Source organism: Mastomys coucha, unplaced genomic scaffold (genome assembly GCF_008632895.1).
Source record: "Mastomys coucha isolate ucsf_1 unplaced genomic scaffold, UCSF_Mcou_1 pScaffold18, whole genome shotgun sequence".
In the NCBI taxonomy this organism is placed as follows: Eukaryota; Metazoa; Chordata; class Mammalia; order Rodentia; family Muridae; genus Mastomys; species Mastomys coucha.
This window is the reverse complement of record NW_022196900.1, coordinates 65,881,662-65,901,694: the sequence shown is the minus strand read 5'-3', so window position 1 is coordinate 65,901,694 and position 20,033 is coordinate 65,881,662. Positions and strand designations below refer to the sequence as shown.

The 20,033-nt window shown below is 44.6% G+C and overlaps 1 protein-coding gene across 1 annotated transcript in view; it reads left to right on the top strand.

The window, feature by feature from the left end:
- The window catches only part of Lexm (lymphocyte expansion molecule), a 28,728-nt gene extending 9,552 nt beyond the window's left edge, over positions 1-19,176 (top strand). The window contains exons 9-10 of the mRNA XM_031376830.1: positions 1,593-1,726; positions 18,405-19,176. Coding sequence (XP_031232690.1) covers positions 1,593-1,726; positions 18,405-18,477 — 207 coding nt within the window. The 3' untranslated portion in view covers positions 18,478-19,176. The remainder of the gene's footprint in view (positions 1-1,592; positions 1,727-18,404) is intronic.
- Positions 19,177-20,033: the final 857 nt, after the last annotated feature.

Sequence of the window (20,033 nt, the reverse complement as noted above, 5' to 3'; positions counted from 1 at the left end):
TTTTGCCATTGTGAAAAAAATCCTTGAGAAAAGTCAGCTGAGAGGAAGGAGCAATTTATTTTGATTATGGTTCTCAGAGGTTTCAATCCACAGCTAAACTGAATCATCAGCTGGGGACCGAGACTTTTCATATCCAAACCATATTTAAACCAAACACGTCATATCCATCGGAGTGTCTTGGAGACACACTTTGTTTGTGATCTACCTGCCTTTGCGTTATTATCCTGTACCCTGTCCCAGCCTGCACTCCAACATGTGAGCTCTCAGACATCTCAGGTAAAATGCTTAGACTGCAGCCAGATGGCCATGCTGCTGTCGCAGGGCCAGTGCCTGAGGTTCACCTCTGTCACTATGATTAAAAAAAAAAAAAAAAAGTGCTGGGCAGTGGTGGCGCACGCCTTTAATCCCAGCACCTGGGAGGCAGAGGCAGGTGGATTTCTGAGTTCGAGGCCAGCCTGGTCTACAGAGTGAGTCCAGGACAGCCAGGGCTACACAGAGAAACCCTGTCTCCAAAAACCAAAAAAAAAAAAAAAAAGTCCTGACACAAAGCAGTGTAGAAGAAAAAGTTTATTTTAGCTCATGGTTCCAGATCGCAGTCCACTATCTCAGGGAAGCCATGATGGCAGAAGCTTCCAACAGCTAGTTCACCGCATGCACGGGCAGCCAGCTTGTTCTCTTTGCTCTTGTGCAATCCAGGGCCCAAACCCAGAATGGTACTGATAGGTCCCACATCAATGAATAAAATTGAGACCACCCTACCATGGGCACATCCAGAGGCCAACCTGACCCAGAAAATCTCTTGTTGAGACTCTCTTTCTAGATGATTCTAGACTGGGTCAAGTTGACAGTTAAAACTAGCTCTCACAGCTAGCTATGCAGAAGGGAAGAACCATGGTAGAGCCAGGTCCCGAGGCAGGGCAAGAAGGCCCCCTGGACAAGCCTACTGGACCATAACCCAGTCTCTGATCTTATGGCCTCTCTGCCGGTGCTCTGTCGTGACTTTGCTCTGTCATCTTGAAGAGCAACGTCTTGTCCCTGAGCCTCTCTTACGGCAGACACATGGGTAGGGTGACCAGGGCATCCTACCAAGGACCACAAACCAGGTGGCTTAGTGAACGGAGCTGTACTCTCATAGCTTTGGATGCCAGAAGACTGGAGTCCATGCTCCCTAAGAAGCTGGTGGCAGAGTATTCTTCCTTGCCTCTTTACAGCTTTTGGTGGTGGCCAGAGACCCTTAGCTTTGACAGCTTACCGCTGTACCACTCTGATCTCTGCCTCTGCGTATGTCATTTCCCCCACTGAGTGACTTTTCTTACAAGCACACCAGTCACTAGACCAGGGTTTCTCCTGCTCTATCATGGCCTCAACTCACCCCATTATATCCATCACAGTTCTCTAATAAGGGCACAGTGGGAAGCACTGAGTTAGCACTTTAGTAAGTTTTCTGAGTGGAGTGGGTGACACAATTTGATTCCTAACAGCTGGGGGGAGGGAGGGTGTCGGGGGCCCAAAAGAGAGCTAGAAAGCCTGAGGGCAAGTCTTCGCACCATGCTCACTAAACATCCTGATGTCTTTTTTCTCCCTGGCCACAGAACCCAGTTGGGGTGGGCCGCTATCTCAACACCACACTGATGGAGTCCATAGACCGAAGGCAGCGATACCGCTCTCTGTACTTGAATGGACCCAAGCGCTACCTTCAGGACCTAAACCGAGACAAACTCATGCAGTGAGTATAGCTGGAGCTCTTGGAGGGCTTTGAGGGGAGGTAGAATGACTCTTTGGTGGCCCAGAGAAGAGGCTTGCTTGGTTCCCATGCTAGCCACTCTGCAGAGACCCTGGAGATGCTCAGTTTAGACCTTGGTTCAGCCTCTGATTGGCTGTGTGAAGAGTCATGCTGCTTTCCTCTGAGCTTCGGTCTGTGCCCTACTCTCTGGCCCTCTGATGTCTCTCTGCCTTGACTCGCTGGCTCAGCCCCTGCCTGAAACCTTTCCACAAGCTAAGCTGCTGTCTCCAGTTCAGGGAGAAGAAGGTGAGGAGCCAGTGTGGATGAATCTGGTACAGATCTCCATCTCCATTTTCAGTGTTGGTCTTGGGCCTGCTACCTGAGATCCTGGTGCCTGTGGTTCCTGGGCCTCCCTAGGGTCTGTAGCGGAGGCTGGATTCTCCCTTGGGTCAGATTTCTTTTTGTCTTCACAGCTATGCTGACCCTCCCTGCACTGTCCATCTTCTCAGACATGTTAACCCTCATGCCTCCTCTCTCTCTATTGTTTGCCTATCCTTCAAGGACTCCTTTAAACACCTTCTGGTGGATCTCATATGGGAGCAGATATACGTGTACATATCACCCGTACTTTTTCTTTTATTTATGTATTTGGTTTTTCAAGCCAGAGTTTCTCTGTGTAGCTCTAGATGCCCTAGAACTTGCTCTGTAGTCCAGGCTAGCCTCGAACTCAGATATCTACCTGCCTCTGCATTCTGAATGCTGGGATTAAAGTCGTGTGCCACTACTGTCCAGCTAATTTTTAAAATTAAAAAAAAAAGATTTATTTTATGTGTAAGAATGTATGTATGTGTTCTGAGTGTGTGCCTAGTGCCTGCAGGAGTCAGAAGAGGGCCTCAGATTGCCTGGAACTGGAGTTGAGGTAGGTTGTGAGCCACCTTGTGGATGCCAGGAGCTGAACCCAGGTTCTCTGTAAGAGCAGAGAACCATCTTTCCATTCTGTCATTACGGTACACTAACACTTTCAATGCATAAAAGCTCTTCTCCCCTTTCTGGCCTTATTTTACACATATTGAACACCAATATGTGTAAAGGGCAGGGAGGGAAGCAAGGAGATATGCTGCTCGAAGTCACACAGCTGGTGAGCGGCACAGCAAGGACTAGAAGCCAGTCCTCCCTCTCGGAGGTCAGGGACTCTTCTCCCACGTCAGGCCCTTAGAGCTTAGGAAGGGTCATGCCTGGATACCCAGAGGGCTGTGTGTGTGTGTGTGTGTGTGTGTGTGTGTGTAGATGCATGTAGGGATGTAGGTATGAGTGCATACTTCTTGTATGCAGCAAGTACCTTCTCCTGCAGAGCCATCTCACTGGTTAGAGCGTTAAACTTCTGACTATAGTTATGTCTAGAGAAAAAGGCTATGGGTTCTCTTACCACATACTTAGTTTGTTTCTGAATTGTTTGATTTTTTTTTCAAATGATCCCCTTGAAGATTTTTTTTTTTTAAAGATTTTACTTACTTTATATATATGAGTACACTGTAGCTGTTTCCTAGCAGAGAGCATCAGATTCCATTACAGATGGTTGTGAGCCACCATGTGGTTGCTGGGGATTGAACCCAGGACCTCTGGAAGAGCAGTCAGTGCTCTTAACTACTGAGCCATCTATCCAGCGCCGCCCCCCCTCGACTTTTTAAAAAGATTTATTTTTCTTATACGAGTACACTGTAGCTATCTTCAGACACACCAGAAGAGGGCATCAGATCCCATTATAGATGGCTGTGAGCTGGGATGGTTGCTGGGAATTGAATTCAGGACCTCTGGAAGAGCAGTCAGTGCTTTTAACCTCTGAGTCATCTCTCCAACTCCTGAATTGTTTGATTTTTATCAAAATTTTTGTGTGCTTTTTACTTATTTTTGTTGTTTTGAGATAAGGCTTCACGAAGCTGAGTTAGTCTCAAACTCCATATGTAGCTGAGGGTGATTTTGCACACCTGGTCCTTCTGCATCTGTCTCCCAAGTGCTGGGGTGTATATTATTTTTATAGGAAACAAAACAAAGCAAAACAAATCCTATAAATAGAGCAGGATAAGGATTCTTGAGGTAGAACACAACTTAAGAGTTGTTTTTATCAGCCGGGCAGTGGTATGCACACACTCATGTACACACACACACACACACACACACACACACACACACACACTAGTAATAAGAGCACTAACTACTCTCCCAAAAGACCTGGGTTTGATTCCACATGGTGGTTCACAACCAAACACCCATACAGATAAAATAAAATATTAATTTAAAAAGTTTTTTGAAACTGGGCAACTGGGCAGTGATGACACATGCCCCTGGTCCCAGTACTTGGGAGGCAGAGACAGGCGGATTTCTGAGTTCCAGGACAGCCAGGGCTATACAGAGAAACCCTGTCTCGGGGGACATCTCTAACCAGGACTCCCCGGCTTTTCTTCTAATCCACAGTTTTCCAGTATGTAAAAGGAGAATAATTTGTACCCTACAGGGACATGATGTGAATGAAGCTCAATTAGTGCTTGTGAATGCTACTTAAAGGGTCCCTGCGGGTGTCAGATCTTCTGAGAAGTTTCTCCCTGGGGAGCCTATGGTGTTGGAAGCTGGGCTCCTGGGACAGGAGAGTTGTGCCCCAAAAGGAGGGAGGCCAGGAGATGTGAGAGATTCCAAATCTGCACTTCCATCCATCATGTGGTCGTGGTCGTTCGAAGCTGGCTTCTGGTCCTGACTTCCTCTGGTTTTGGATGGGTGGAAACGGTCTCTTACTCACTGCAAATCTCATTTTTGCCTTCCTCCATTAACCTCCATGTCTTTGCTTTCTGGGCATTTCTGTTAGCAGCAGTATGCACTTATTTCATGGAGGCAGTGCTTTCTCATCCTGGGCAAGCATGGCGATGCACTTGTTCGATACAGTCTCTCTTTTTGCCCTGTCTCTTTTGTTCTCTGTTTGTTGGTCTCTGTTCCCTGAGGGTTATTTCCCACAGTGTCGGCTTAACCCTACCTTGACATGTCTGTCCCTCTAAAGATCCCTCAGGAGGTCCCTGTGTACTTTCTGATAATTGATGGTGCCCCAGAAGAACATGTATTAGTGTTCTTGTTGGGGTGTCCTCTAGGGCCACTGTTGCTGGATCTTTGCCCTTAGCCTAGGCCCAAGAAAGCTTTTTTGGGGGCATCCAAGCCTGGCTGCCCAAGCTCTTTGGTATAGAATAAGGGGGAGAGGCTACAACAAGGGTCAACAATTCAGTTTCCATTTAATTCACGTTACCCCACGGTGCTCACTGTGCTCTCTGCAGAGAGAGCTCAGCCGAGCAAAGCACTTGCTGCTCTTGCAGAGGACCTAGTTTTGGTTTCCACACCTGTGGGATCCAATGCTCTCTTCTGGACTTCATGGGCACCAGGCACACACATAGTACACACACATGTAGGCAAAACTCTCATAGGTATAAAATAAAACCAAAAATTAAAAGAACAACAAAACCAATATGGTATCCACGGGCTGTACATGGTTGTACATGCCTACAATCCCAACAGCAAGGAGGCTGAGGCAGGAGGATGACGAGTTCAAGGTCGTCTTGGGCTACATAATGAGCTCATTACCACCTAATTGTACTTCAAGACCTTGTCACTGGATGAATGGAGGAACGAATGAATAGATAGATAATCTAGATATCGAGGTAGAGTACTCAGCTGGTGTCACTGTGAGCAGAGAACCCCGGTTTCCAAGAATAGATCTCCAATCTTCAGCAAGCTGAGCACCAGCATTCATGTCTCTGTGTCCTGAGTGGGGACACAGTGTGACCAGGGGCCTCACCCTCCTGCTGCCATGGAAGAGCTGTGTTTGCCACCATCTTCTCCCCGTGATTGACTATACCCACAGACCCTGGTTCACCATAATTCCTTCCTTCCTCGCGTTGCTCTTGCCAGGCACTTTCTTACAGCACCAAGAAAAGTAACAATACAAAAATATGCATGGGGGCTGGAGAGATGGCTCAGCGGTTAAGAGCACTGACCGCTCTTCCAAAGGTCCTGAGTTGAAATCTCACATGGTGGGTCACATCCACCCGTAATGAGATCTGATGCCCTCTTCTGGGGTGTCTGAAGACAGCTACAGTGTACTTACATATAGTAAATAAATAAATCTTAAAAAAAAAAATATGTGCTCGTGCATGCTCCAAGGCACCTCTCCGGCTGCTGGGAGTGGAGAGGGAAACTGACACATTCAGGCCTTCTATCTATGTTCCTGTTGGCATTTTTGACTACAATCCCATTTTCAGTGACACTTGATGCCGCCCACTCTTTAGTTTTTCCCCACTGGGGATTCCTTAGCTTTACCTTCTACCAATTTGGGGCACAGACTCTTGGATGTGCTATGTTGCCAGTCTCCCACCTGCTTGCCCTCTTAACAGAGGACTTTTTTTGCACATGGATTCTTCCATTCGTTAGCGTGGGTCTATGCTCTAAGAGTTTTGTTTTATTTTTAGAGAAACGCTTATTATAGACTCATAGGAAGGAGCTTCAGTGGGGGAGAAAACACCATGCCATTTGAGTTAAGCTGGCATGCAGGTCAGCCACTTGCTAGAAGGGAAGCTTTAGAGAAGGACTAAGGCCAATGTACAAGAAAAAGCAAACTTCAGCTCTGGACCGCATTAGCCTTAAGACTCATTCCTTTACGTTTATCTCAGTGCATTTACAGGAAAGCAAATGTGTTGTTTTAAGTTACTTTTCTACTGCCAGGACCAGGGCAACTTATAAAAGAATCTAGTTTGGGGGAATCCCAGTTCGAGGGTTTAGAGTCCATGACCTGTATGATGGGGAACATGGCAGCAGGTAGGTAGGCAAGGCTCAGGAGCAGAAGTTGAGAGCTCACATGTTATCCACAAGCGTGAGAAGCATGAGGCAGAGAACCAACCGAGGATGGTGTGGGCTTTTGAAAATTCAAAGCCAGGGCCAAGAGACACCTCCTCCAGTTAGGCCACACCTCTTAATCCTTCCCAAATAGTTCCACCAACTGTGGATCAAATATTCAAATATATGAGCCTATGGGGGGGCCATTCTCATTCAAATCACCACATATACCCAGTCAGTTCAGGTGAAGTATAGTATAATTTCTGAGTTTCAAAGGTAAAATAAAAATCTCTCTAGTGTATATCTAAAAAGACAGGTTTTTATTTGTTTGTTTGTTTGTTTGTTTTTGTTTTTTGAGACAAGGGTTTCTGTGTAGCCTTGGCTGTCCTGAAACTCATTCTGTAGACCAGGCTGTCCTCAAATTCCCAGAGATCTACCTGTCCTTGCCTCCTGAGTGCTGGGCTTAAAGGCATACACCACCACTGCCCAGCAAAAGGCAATATATATTCTTCTTTGCATTTACCTTTATTGTTGCCCTTTTAACTTTTTCTTCCTTTAAATTTTTAATTTATTTATGTGAGCACATGCATGCATGCATGCATGGACATCCATGTATACAAGTGTCATGGCACATATATTGTCAATGACAATAGTCAGTAGTTAGTTACAATTAACAGCAGTCAGGCCTCTTTGACCACATGGGTCCCAGGATGGAGCTTAGATCCTAAGCTTAACAGTGTCTTTACTCTCTGAGCCATCTCACTGGCTCAAGACAGCTAATCTTCAACTGAATCAAACCTGCCAGGCATATTTTAGGTTTACTCTTCCTAAACATACATGGTAGAATACATGACTTATACAATTCTCAAGAAAAATAATTGGATTGTAAAATCGTTTTTGTAGTCAAAATATCATTTGTCTTCACACAAGACAAATGAGAACTGCATGAGGATGTATCTCAAACATATCCCTTCTAAAAATATTACCGGGGATTCTTCTCTAGTCAGATGAAGAGTGAATTAGGATGAAGAGCTCAAGAGTGGGAGGGACATAAAAATATGTTTGGCTACAATATACCAGAGTCATGTAACCAACAATAAAAGACAAACTAATAACCCAAACATCAGGCTGCTGGGATAATCTTGTGCAACCGCAGAAAGCTTGTCTTTATATTATTCAAATGTTGATTTCTGTACCAGCAGAGAGCTAAGTAATGTCTGGACTTTGGTGTTATTTTTACAAAACACGGAGACTGATGATATTTGATAAAAATAACAAAGCCACAGACACTGTTCAGCTCTCTGCTGGTACAGAAGTCAACTTTTGAATAATACCAAGACAAGCTGTACACTGTACACAAGAAGATTGTCCCCAAGCTGTACGCGGTGCACAAGAAGATTGTCCCCAAGCTGTACACGGTGCACAAGAAGATTGTCCCCAAGCTGTACGCGGTGCACAAGAAGATTGTCCCCAAGCTGTACGCGGTGCACAAGAAGATTGTCCCCAAGCTGTATGCGGTACACAAGAAGATTGTCCTCAAGCTGTACGAGGTGCACAAGAAGATTGTCCCAGCATCAAGCAAAGAGGGACTGAAGACAAAGTATTAAACAGAACAAAGGTTGATATTTTTGTTTTGTTTGACGAGTTCTTGCTATGTAGCCTAGGTAGCCCAGGGTGGCCTATGTAGCCCAGGGTGGCCTGCATAGCCCAGGGTGGCCTAGAATTCCCAGTCCTGCTCTAAGTTCCCATAGGCTGAGATTACTTGAGTGTGCCACTATACTCCACTACAAGATGAATATTTCATCCTGATAAACAAAATCCATGAAGAAATTACAATAACTATGATCTCTCCCATACCCCAATAAGTGACAAAGTCCCACATAATCACAGGGACTCTCAGTAGATCTGTCTGAAAATATGTCAGATGAGGGCATGTAGTCATTATTTGGAGGCTTCGGATAGATAATTTTTACTCTGCCATTTCAGACACTTTGAGAAACATTTATAAGAGGACTGGAGAGATGACTCAGCAGTTAAGAGCACTGTCTGCTCTTTCAGGGGTCCTGAGTTCAATTCCCAGCAACCACATGGTGGCTTATAACCATCTATAATGATATCTGGTGCCCTCTTCTGGCGTGCCGGAAGACAGCTACAGTGTGCTCATATATGTAAAATAAATAATTTTTAAAAATGAAACATTTATAAAAACTGATTGTCTAGGAAACTCTCAATAGAAGGGTCTAAGCTAAAATGTCATCATAGAAAAATGTATGTCCATTTCTAAACATAATATAATAAAGCAAGAAGTTAATGCCAAAAGAATGATCCCCCAAATTAGGAACTTGGAAATTAGAAAGCACACTTTTTTAAAATTAAATTTTCAGTTAGTGTACAAACGATGGCCTTAGGTGTGGGAACTCACACATGGCTGGCATTACCCATCCCACTGACCTCCTCGCCCTCACTGACTTCTGCTCTCAAGAAAGGCCTCTTCTGTCTGGGTGTGGTGACACAGGTCTCTAATCCCCTAAGAGGCAGGTACATTCCAGGCCAGCCTGGATTATATAGCAAGTTTCAGGTCAGCCATGGGCTACATAAATTGACCCTATTTAAAAACAAGCAAGCAAGCAAGTAAGCAAACAAACAAATACCTCGTAACCTCTTAAGTCTAAGAGAATAACTGAGTTTGAAATGTTAAACTCTTTAGAAAAGAATTACAATGAAGACTGTTGATACAGCCTGTGAAATGCAGCAAGGCACCCAGCTCAGGAAACCCACAGCTTTCAGTGAGCAGCTGGAGGGCTGAGGGCTGGCTCTGCAGCTAAGAGCAGGAGCGATTGCAGTGGATCCAAGTTGGGGTCCCAGCACCTGTGTCAGGTGGCTTACTACTAACTACCCATAACTCCCTGAACTCCAGGATCTGGCACCCTCTTCTGGACACTCATGTATGCACATACTCTCATACAAACACACATTTATACTTAACTTTTGTTTTGGTTTGATTTTGGTTTTTTGAGACAGGGTTTCTCCGTATAGCCCTGGCTGTCCTGGAACTCACTGGACCAGGCTGGCCTCGAACTCAGAAATCTGCCTGCCTCTGCCTCCCAAGTGCTGGGATTAAAGGCGTGTGCCACCACTGCCTGGCCATTTATAGTTAACTTAAAAACAATATAATTAAAAAAAAAAAAAAAGCAGATTGAAGAGATGGCTTAGTAGTTGGGAACATTTGCTGCTCTTGTGGAGGACTAGGGTTCAGTTCCCAGCACCCATGTAGAGTAGCTCACAATCTTCTGTAGCCCCAGCTCCAGGGATCTGACATCCTCTTCTAGCTTCAACATACAGTTACAGCCATCTACAGGTACACACACACACAAACACACACACACACACTCATTGGGGGTTCAGGAATGGCCACACAAACCATATGAACACCGATCTCAGCTAAGTCAGAATAATTTATTGAACATACAACCTAATACTGATCAGATCAGGACCACAAAAAAGAATCAAGCACTTAGAGCCAGGTGGTGATGGCACATGCCTTTAATCCCAGCATTTGGGAGGCAGAAGCAGGCGGATTTCTGAGTTCGACGCCAGCCTGGTCTACAGAGTGAGTTTCAGGACAGCCAGGACTATATGGAGAAACCCTGTCTCAAAAAAACAAACAGAAGAAGAAGAAGAAGAAGAAGAAGAAGAAGAAGAAGAAGAAGAAGAAGAAGAAGAAGAAGAAGAAGAAGAAGAAGAAGAAGAAGAAGAAGAAGAAGAAGAAGAAGCTAATTGTGGTACTAGTTTGTTCTTAGGGCAGGGTTATAAAGGGGAAAACCACAATGATCATGATGAGCTCACATGCAGACGCAGGAAGTGACGCGCAGTGGGTCAGCTCTGTCTCAAAATATTTTAGACATAACAGTCCATATTGACCTTTGATTCAATGGGTCCTACCTGAAGCTTTGTGGAATTTCTTAAGATTAACAAACCTCATATAGGACATACTGAACATAACAGGTGATGTGGTCAGCATGACCTTTCTCTGAGTCGTTATTTTTCTGTGTCAGTGACTGGCAGGCATGTTGCAACAACAATACGAAATAGCTGAAGGGTGTGGGACAAAATGGCTACAGCTATGCTGGGGGGAGGGCAGGCCTCAACAACAGCAACTACAACCACAACACACACACACACACACACACACACATACACACACCTTATTTTTAACTTAAAAGCTGGAATAAACAATAAAGATGAATAGAGACTAGGTGGGAGAGAGATTCTCACTGGATCCTTCCTACCCTTTTATGTTGATGTCTGCCATTTTTCAGAGTGGTGGCTACGACGCCCTGAGCTTGTGGCTGTGAAATGTTTAAAGCCACAGATAGCAGAGGTGCTGTAGAAGTGCTTGGTCTGCCATCTTCCCTTCTTCTAATATGAGTAAGCATGGTTTGAAGAGGCATTTGAAGGGATTTGCTACATCTCACAGGAGAACAGAGAATGCAGGAACAGGATATGGGGTTCTGACTCTGATCTTGTATATTATTTCATCTCCTGGGCCAAGGCAGAATGGGGCCATGGGTGGTGAGACATGTCCTTTCCCAGCATGCTGTCTGTCTCTAATTCAGGCGAGGGAGAGCCTATGTCAGAGGGGTGGAACCTCCTGGAGTAAGTCAGTCCACTGACTTTTTCTTAGTCTCAGTTCCAAATCTTACCTGCTTTTTTCTTGGGTCTCGGGCTTCTAACCAGGTAACCTCTGATGTGAGTCCTATACGGGAAAGCCCTCTTTTTATTTTACTGTGTATACAGTAGGTACTCTCTGTGTGTTCACTGGACAGCAGACCTCCATCTTGTTACCTTTCTGGATCTTTTGACTAGGACATTTTATTTTATTTTGTTAGAGATCCCCAGACCTTAGTAGGTCCCCAGGCCTTGAATAGCTGACCCCATGAGGGAAGTATCACTCAGACCTTGGACCCCAGCATGTAGGCCGTACCACCTGCAAACTGAGAATAAAGACATGTACCATCAAAGTCCCAATAGTTCTGGGAGAGCCTCCACATGTACATATTTTGCTTTTTGGTTTCTGTAGTTCCACTTCTGGATAACTGTCCTTGCTAACTAAGGTATGTCAATACAGAAAGCACATGGGTTTTGTGCTTAAAAGTTCACCCTGAGAAAGGGTGTACTTTCTCAGGGTGAACACCCAATGTAGTCAGTGGCTTGGCTTGAACTCATGACTGGGGAACCTTATCTGGTGGATACTCAGCAACATTTCTGTTTTTGAGACAGAATCTTCCTATTTAGCTCTAACTGGTTTGGAACTATGTAGACCAGGGCTGACCTCAAACTCACCTCTGCCTCAGGTGCTGGGATTAAAGGCCTGTGTTGTCACACCCAGCCCTAACTAGGATTTTAAAATTCATTTTGGGTGTGATGGTGTGCACCTTCAATCCTAGCACTGGGAGGGTTGGTCTCTAAACTTGAGACCAACCTGGTCTACATATCAAGCTCCAGGCTCTCCAAGATTGCATAGTAAGACACTGACACAAAGACAAAAATAAAGCAGAAACTCTAGCTGGTCTCCTCTCTGTCCATGTGGACCTGTGCCAGCCTGGCAGCTCCCTTACTGGCCTTGTCCTAGGGACACTGACTGTACATGGTTGTTCTAGTGTTTATCTGGGAAACTCCTATGTGTCAGCAGCCACAGCTCTGCTGAATTACAAAAGCTTCCCTGATTTTCTGGACAGTGTCTCTTTATTCTCAGCCTCTTGCACACCCCAGGGTGGCACATGCTTCCCCGTGGTACTGTGGCTTCCTCACATGCCCACAGTGAAGCTAGATAGAGTGTCTCTGTTCCCCTGCTCCAGTGTCTTGCTGATACGTAGAGGAGGAACTCATGAACACTTGTCCAATGATGAGCCTACATGTTCATTAATGAAATGGGCCAGCGACTAAGTAACATCGTGAAAGGAACACTTGATTGACAAGCTTATGGGTTTACTTGGCAGAAATTTACACTTTTTATTTTTATTTCTTACATAATGTTTTATGATGAGAAAAACTGAACATGTAGAAAAAGTGACAGGATTTTATACCACACAGCTCTACAGCCATGAGTCATTTAGACTTTGTTACTATGGGCTAGCCAGATGGCTCATGGGATAAAAGCACTTGTTGCCAATCCTGATGACCTGAGTTCAATCCCTAGAGCTCACATGGTGGAATTAGACAACCAACTTCAGAAAGTTGCCCTTTGACCTACAACATGACATTCATGTATCTGTATTCTCTTTTATATACAAAATTATTATTATACATAATTATCACATTACTAATGTTTTAATGCTTAATGATATCTCCCAGCTGCCACTCTATTAGATATCTTTATAAAAGATTTATTTATTTATTTTAATTAATTAATTTATTTATTATATGTAAGTACACTGTAGCTGTCTTCAGACATTCCAGAAGATGGTGTCAGGTCTCATTACAGATGGTTGTGAGCCACCATGTGGTTACCAGGATTTGAACTCAGGACCTTTGGAAGAGCAGTCAGTGTTCTTAACCACTGAGCCATCTCTCTATCCCTATAAAAGATTTAAATTACGTGTGTTTGTGTATTTGTATGTGGGTATGTACATGTGGGTGCCATGTCCAGAGAGGCCAGAAGAGGGCAGCAGATCTCCTGGAGCTGGAGTTACAAGTGGTTGTGAGCCAGTGGATGTGGGTGCTGGGGGCTAAATTCAAGTCCTCTACAAGAACAGTATGTGTTTTTAACCTGAGCCTTCTCTTCTGCTCTTCTTAATTATCTTTTATTTTTGATAAATCTCAAAGGAAATGCTAGGCGTTAATACACTTCTGCATGTACTGTCCTTTCAGCATTTTAGTTAAAATGCATATTCTTTACCTAAAAAAAATCTCACATTGGGACCATCATAAATGTTCAGTGTTCAAAGTAATATTAAATTCTTATATTTTTGAAGTATGTTTACAGAATATACAGAGTTTTTAAATTGATGTGTTTTTATCGGGTTACTTTCCTCATTGCTGTAAGAAAATCCCTGACCAAACTAACTTGAAGAGAAAGGGTTTATTGTGGCTCTGAGTTGGTGGGCATGGTCCATCAAGGTAGAGAAGATGGCAGTGGAAATAGCTCTTCTGTGAAGCACCTGGTCACATTGTGTCCCCAATCAGGAAGCAGAGAGATAGGAATACTAGTCATAATGGCTTGAATAGGACTCCATAGACTCATGTGTTCAATTGCTCGGCCCATAGGGAGTGGCACTATTAGGAGGTGTGGCATTGTTGGAATGGATGCGTCCTTGTTGGAGGAAGTGTGGCACTGTGGGGGCGGGCTTTGAGGCCCTCTAAGCTCAAGCTATATGCTCCTTTTGCTGCCTGTGAATCAAGATCGAGAGCTTCTGGCTCCTCCAGCCCTATGCCTGCCTACACACTCTCATGGTTCCTGCCATGATGATAATGGACTGAAACTCTGAAACTGTAAGCCAGCCAGCCCCAGATGTCAGGAGCCATAATAGGACAAGCTAATAACTAGCAGGTGGTCATCGTGAAATGCCTGCTTCAGATTATTATAGAATCTGCAACAGGTGAGCCCTTATTAAGCAAGGCTGTAGAGACTAATTTTAGAAAAGATTGCTGCTATTAACATGCTTTTCCTGTTGTTATTATTATACATATATAATCACTAAGTAATAGCACACCCCTTTGGAGCAGATCTCTGCAGATCCACGAAGTTGTACTGTCTTATAGTGATGTTATATAGATAAATAGATGACTTAAGACTTTATGCTGATCCTATAAGAATTCTTAAAATTTTATCAGTGATTATTAAACTCTTCTATAATGGTACTGCTATTAGGTTCTTTTCTGATAGTCAAAACTGCAATGAGAACTCTGCCAGTCTCCCAAGTGTCACCAGTTAATTGCTCTTTGATGGTAACCAGACTTTCTCCTACTCAGAGCACATTCCAAGAGGTTGTAAAACAATTAACCAGGCTGGAGAGATGGATCTATGGGTAAGAGCACCGACTGCTCTTCCAAAGGTCCTGCGTTCAAATCCCAGTAACCACATGGTGGCCCACAACCACCTGTAAAGAGATCTGATGCCCTCCTCTGGTGTGTCTGAAGACAGCTACAGTGTACTTATTTATAATAATGAATACAACTTAAAAAAAAACACAATTAACCAAAGGTCATAAAAAAGGGACTAACAATTTATTATAGGTGCTAGGACAGAAGATAAAGTATTGACTGGGTTTATCTATACAAAACCTCACTATACAAAAACTTCAGTGAACCTGTGGAGCTGAGACAGGTGATGGATGTTTGGCTAGATAATTACTCCTAATGGATATGCATGTAAACATTCTCTGTTGTAAACTTCTATTTCAGTTTATGATTTGATTTTCTGTGTGAACTTTTGATGAACTTTTTAACATGTGATCATGTATTCTGAAAGATGTTTAAGAGCTGAGGACAAAGAGTCAGAGTCAGAACTGGGGGACTGAAGTGAGAGAACAGAGGTGAGAACTAAGCTGAGAAAGGAACTGAGCTGAGAAGTTTTTAGACTGAACACTTTTTAGATTAGAAGGAGAATGCAGAGTGGAATAACTTAGAAACTATAGGTAACATAAAATACTAAGAGAGCAATGTGCAGAATGCAGAGGGGAAGAGGAATAAAGAAGATGATGTAGAGAGTAGAAGGAGCAGGCAGGCTTCTCCTTACCATGGGACAGAACAGGTCCCATGGTAGGGACAAGGCAGGCTTAGTCTTATTAAAAGAAACAAAGCTATTTTTCTTACAAATATGGGTTTAATTCATTAGCATTAGAAGGGTAGAAGCCTTTTCCTTCTCTATGTATGCCACGAACTGGGGTTTCTTACGGGGTCCCTTGTTCCGTGGGACGATGGGTTCTGGCCAGGTGTGCACGGGATTCGGCTTTGACAAACAGACTAGACACAAGTGGTGTAAGGTCTGAATGTATTTCTTTAAAAATTGACATGAGGCTTTTACAATCATTGCAAAGGAGAAATGAAAAATCTGGCAGCTCAGTAGTCGAGGTACATCTGAGGCCATCTAAAACACACTGGATCTAAAAACAGCAGCCATCTCCTCTGGACTGGTGCAGCACCCCTGGGCTCCGAGTACGTTCAGGCTGCATGGTCCCGGCCAGAGTCCCGGGAAGCTGCGGGTGCGCCAGCCAGGAAAATAGAGGCTTGAATCTCAAATCCTCAATGCTGAATCTTCAATGTTGAATGCTCAAATCTCGAATGCTCAATCTCTTGAATCTCGACTGCTGCTGCACCCCCCAGGCCCAAGTGCTCTGGGCCTGGGGGGCTGCAACTCTACCTAAGTTCTAGTTTTAGTCCGAGTGCTAGTGAGTCCGAATGCTGAATGCAGACTGCTGCTGAATGCTCAATCTAGAATGCTCAATACTGTCTGTCTTTCTGTAAGCTTTAATGCCCTACCCACAATGCTGGAGGCAATTAGTTAGAATGGCTTAACATTCCAAGCAAGGGTTTGACTAGGACGTTGGAACATTGGTGAAGGTCAGAGAGCAATGTCCGAATTTTCTCTTTCTTGCTGTAAAGAAATGATATCTTGGTGGGCCCCTAGCACACAAATACGAGGACATATCTGGGCTACCTCTGAGTTTGGGGTGCCAGGCGACAATGTGGAGGCAGGAGGCTGACTTTCCTTGAAGTTTATGCCTCAAATACCGCCATCACGCAAAGTGTGCGTGGCATATGTAATTAAAATTTGAGCTCATTTTTCATCCAGAATGAGTGAGTTCTTTCTGCACCGGTGCTTGGTCTTTTGCTCATATGTAAGTATGTAAGTATGTCATATGTAAGCATGGATGTGTGTGTAAGTATGTAATTGTGAGAATGCATGCAAGCTGGGCCCAGCTGAGTATGAGTGGGTATGTATAAATGAAAAAAATAAGCATGAATCTGTATATGAATTATGTGAGATTATTCATATTTGCTTATGTAAAAGTTTTTCTTTCTGCGAGTGTTATTCTCTTTTCCTGGTTCAATAGAAGTTTATTGCTCCAAACTCCCCCTTTGCCCAACAAGCAAGAGGCATCTGGACACTAGGGAAAAGGCTCTAGCAATTAATTAATCCTTTACTTAATCGCCTGCTGTTTTAGGATGCTAAGGGCCAGAAACTGCAGTTTCTGGCCTCAGAGGATCACAGAAGGCAGGTCAGCTACAATAGAATAGCATAGTAACTTAGATAAGTAAACTTTTTATTATACAGCAACCCTAAAAATCTTGTAAGATAACCCTGTCTCGAAAAACCAAAATAAATAAATAAATAAATCTCGTAAAATGAAGTCTTACCCCAGAAATCGTAAGACTAAGTCCTCTAGGCCCAAAACATTTAAATGTATTTATGCCTGTGGAAGCTAGCGGACAAGCTGAGGTGTTATGTCTCAGGAATACTGTCTGCCTTATTTGGGTGATGGGGATCTCCATTGGTCTGGAGCTCACCCAATAGGCCAGGCTGACTGGCCAGCAAGCCCAGATCTGCTGTCTCCACCTCTCCAGGGCTGAGATTACAGCACATTCTACATGCCTACCTTTTTATGTGGGCCCTGAGAGCAAACTCAAGTTGTTCTGTATGCATAGCAGACACTTTGCTAACTGAGCCATCTCTCCAGCTCCCAACTTCGGAGTTCAGCAGATGCATATAATCACGAAACCACAAGCAAGAAAGTTTCTTCATGCTGCTTCTATCAATGCATCAATGCACTGTGCCCGTGCTGGTGACAAACGTGTCCGCCATTCCCAAATGGAATCAAGCATGCATGGACATATCTTTCCTGGTGTTCTTGAGGCCGCCCATGTTGCAGAGGTAGCTTGTTCTTTTGATGCTGAAATGTATCAGTGAGTGCATGGGCCGCCTTTGTTCACATCTCAGTCTTCAGTAAAGACGCTGTAAAGAGCCGTGTAGAGCTGTGTAGAGCTCTTCAGATAGCCAGGTTTCCACTTCTTTCTTGTAACTATCCCAGAGTAGGATATTTAAGTCATTTGGTAAAATGGACATACAGTGGCCTAAGAAAAACTCAGAGCATTTGGTGATACCAAGCTGTTTGTATTTGTACCAGCGATGTGTGAGGCTTTACTTGCTCCGCGTCCTGGATTTGTTTCCATACTTTGTTGGTGGTGCTGGGGATAGAACCCGTGTCTTATGTAAGCTAGGCAAGCACTCTGCCCCCGAGCTACATCCCAGCCCCACCTCGTCATTGTTATGTGAGAGCTTTGTGTTTAAATTTTTGTTCTAATTGTGTTTCACTACAGTTTGAATTTGCATCCCGCCCCATGTTGTACTTTCTTCCCCTCAATTCTTCGCTGAAGTATTTTCAACGCTTTTTTTCATCTTAAAGAGCAGGTTGCTCACATTCTTATATTACCTTTGGAGAATTTTTTGTCTTTTATTTTTAATTGTTACTTATGTGTGTATGTGTTTATCTGTGGGTGAGTGCATATGAGTGCCGAGGCTGGAGACTTCAAATCTCTCTGGCGTTGGGGTTATAAACGTTGTGAGTCTCCCAGTGTGACTGCTGAAAACTGGCAGGTGGATCCTGTGCGCTCAGATGCTTAGCCATTTCCCCAGCCCCTACTTTTTGAGAATACATTCAATATTGTTACCATAAGTCATTTAAAATGGGTATAAAATAGAGAACTCTCCCTTAGAAAGGGAGTTCTGTTGTTGTAAAAGATCTGGAGGTCATGGATGGGGAACTCATTTCCTTGTAAGAGATTGTGCCCATTTTTTCTTTCTCTCCTTTTACAGGGAACGGATTACACCTTTTACGAAGGGCAAGTGCTCTCCAACCGTGGACTACAATTCAGATCCTACTCCTTAAAGTCTCTCGAGAAGAACAGCCTGATGCAACCAGAGAGCCCAAGGCCAGAGGAGAAGTCTTGGGATGGAAAAGGAAGCAGGGGTCTTGGAGAATGCCTGGGAGAGGGGAGAAGGCGGGAGGGTCATCGTTGCTGTAGCCCTGTGGTCAAAAGTCACAGTGTCTGCTGAAACAGCAGGGGGACCAGGTATCTTTTGTTACAAGAGATCCATTGTCCTAAGCTTTCTGGTCAGCTGGTAATGTGAATTTGGGAGCCAGAGAGCAGGTGCATGGAAGAGGGGACCATGGGTGACTCCCACAACCCCTTGCACTGTGAAGCCAGAGCACGGGTACCTAACTCATTGTTGTCCCAGAATGAGGGAGGGGTGGGAGCATTTGTTAGGCAGTAGTCTGGGCCCCGAATCTCCATGCTAGGGTGATCTGGTCACTCAACAGAGTCTCGTGCTGGGAGGAGACTGCTGACTTCCAGTGTCCAGGGATTGAAACAGCCTCTGCACTCCACTTTAGCATTGTGAGCTCACAAGTGTAGTCAGAGGTGGGTCCGCGGCGGTGAGTGATGACATCCTGTGACGTTCCCCTCACCGTTTACATCAATGACAGTTGACTATGGTGGGGGAGCTGCTTGTCCCTGGGGAAGAGAATGCAGAGACCTGACAGACTCAGCCACAGAACTTGCATAATAAAGCAATTCAGACCTGTTTTCAGATCGGGTTTTACCAGTTGCTTCCTCACGTGAGAGTCCAAGTGGTGGTTGTGGAAGAAATGAAACCATGACTTTTCTCTTCAGTATCCTGAGTAGCCAGGACCATCAGCATGCACCATGCCTAGAGCCCCTTTCAGTCTTCATTCAGAGTTTGGATCTTTGGTTCTCATCATCTTAAGCTACTTAATAGCCAACCAAACCTAAGCTAGTCCGGCTCCCACTTCAGGCCCTGGCGTAGTCCTTTACTCTGAAGGTGCAGCTTGCTCCTGGGAGCTCTTCCTCTTCCATTTACCTGTATCTCAGGCCCTGCTGATCCACTCTCTAGATGCCTCACCCCCCAGACTCAGCCAGAGAAAAGAGGATCTAACCAAACTGAGGGTAGATGGGTTGTAGAGTGCATAGGGCTTCCAGGGATGCAGAACAGACCCGAGAGGTGACTGTACTGGGCTTGGGATGTGGGGCCACTTTTCCTGCTGACCTCGCATTCAGGAGTGTGTTCTGAGGCATGGTGTGTCAGGAAATGGTTGAGCTGGCTCTCAGAACAAAGCAGGATGCCGCAGCTGTGGTAGTTAACTTTCTGTGTCAACTTGTCTGTGTCACGTGGTACCCAGACACTGGAATAAGCTTTACTCCGTCACGGCGATGTGGGATTGATAAGCGGCTTGCTTTATGTGGGTGGTTGAGCCTTGCAGAGTCAGCAGAAGCCTGAGTGCAGTAGATTGAGGGCACTCCTGTCACCCTCCCCACCCCCAAGACTGGAGCAGGGATACCCGCCATCTTTTTCCACCTTTGTATTAGAACGGAAACCTCAGTTCTCCCTAGGCTGCCTGTCTGTTATCTTTCGATGCAGAAACTG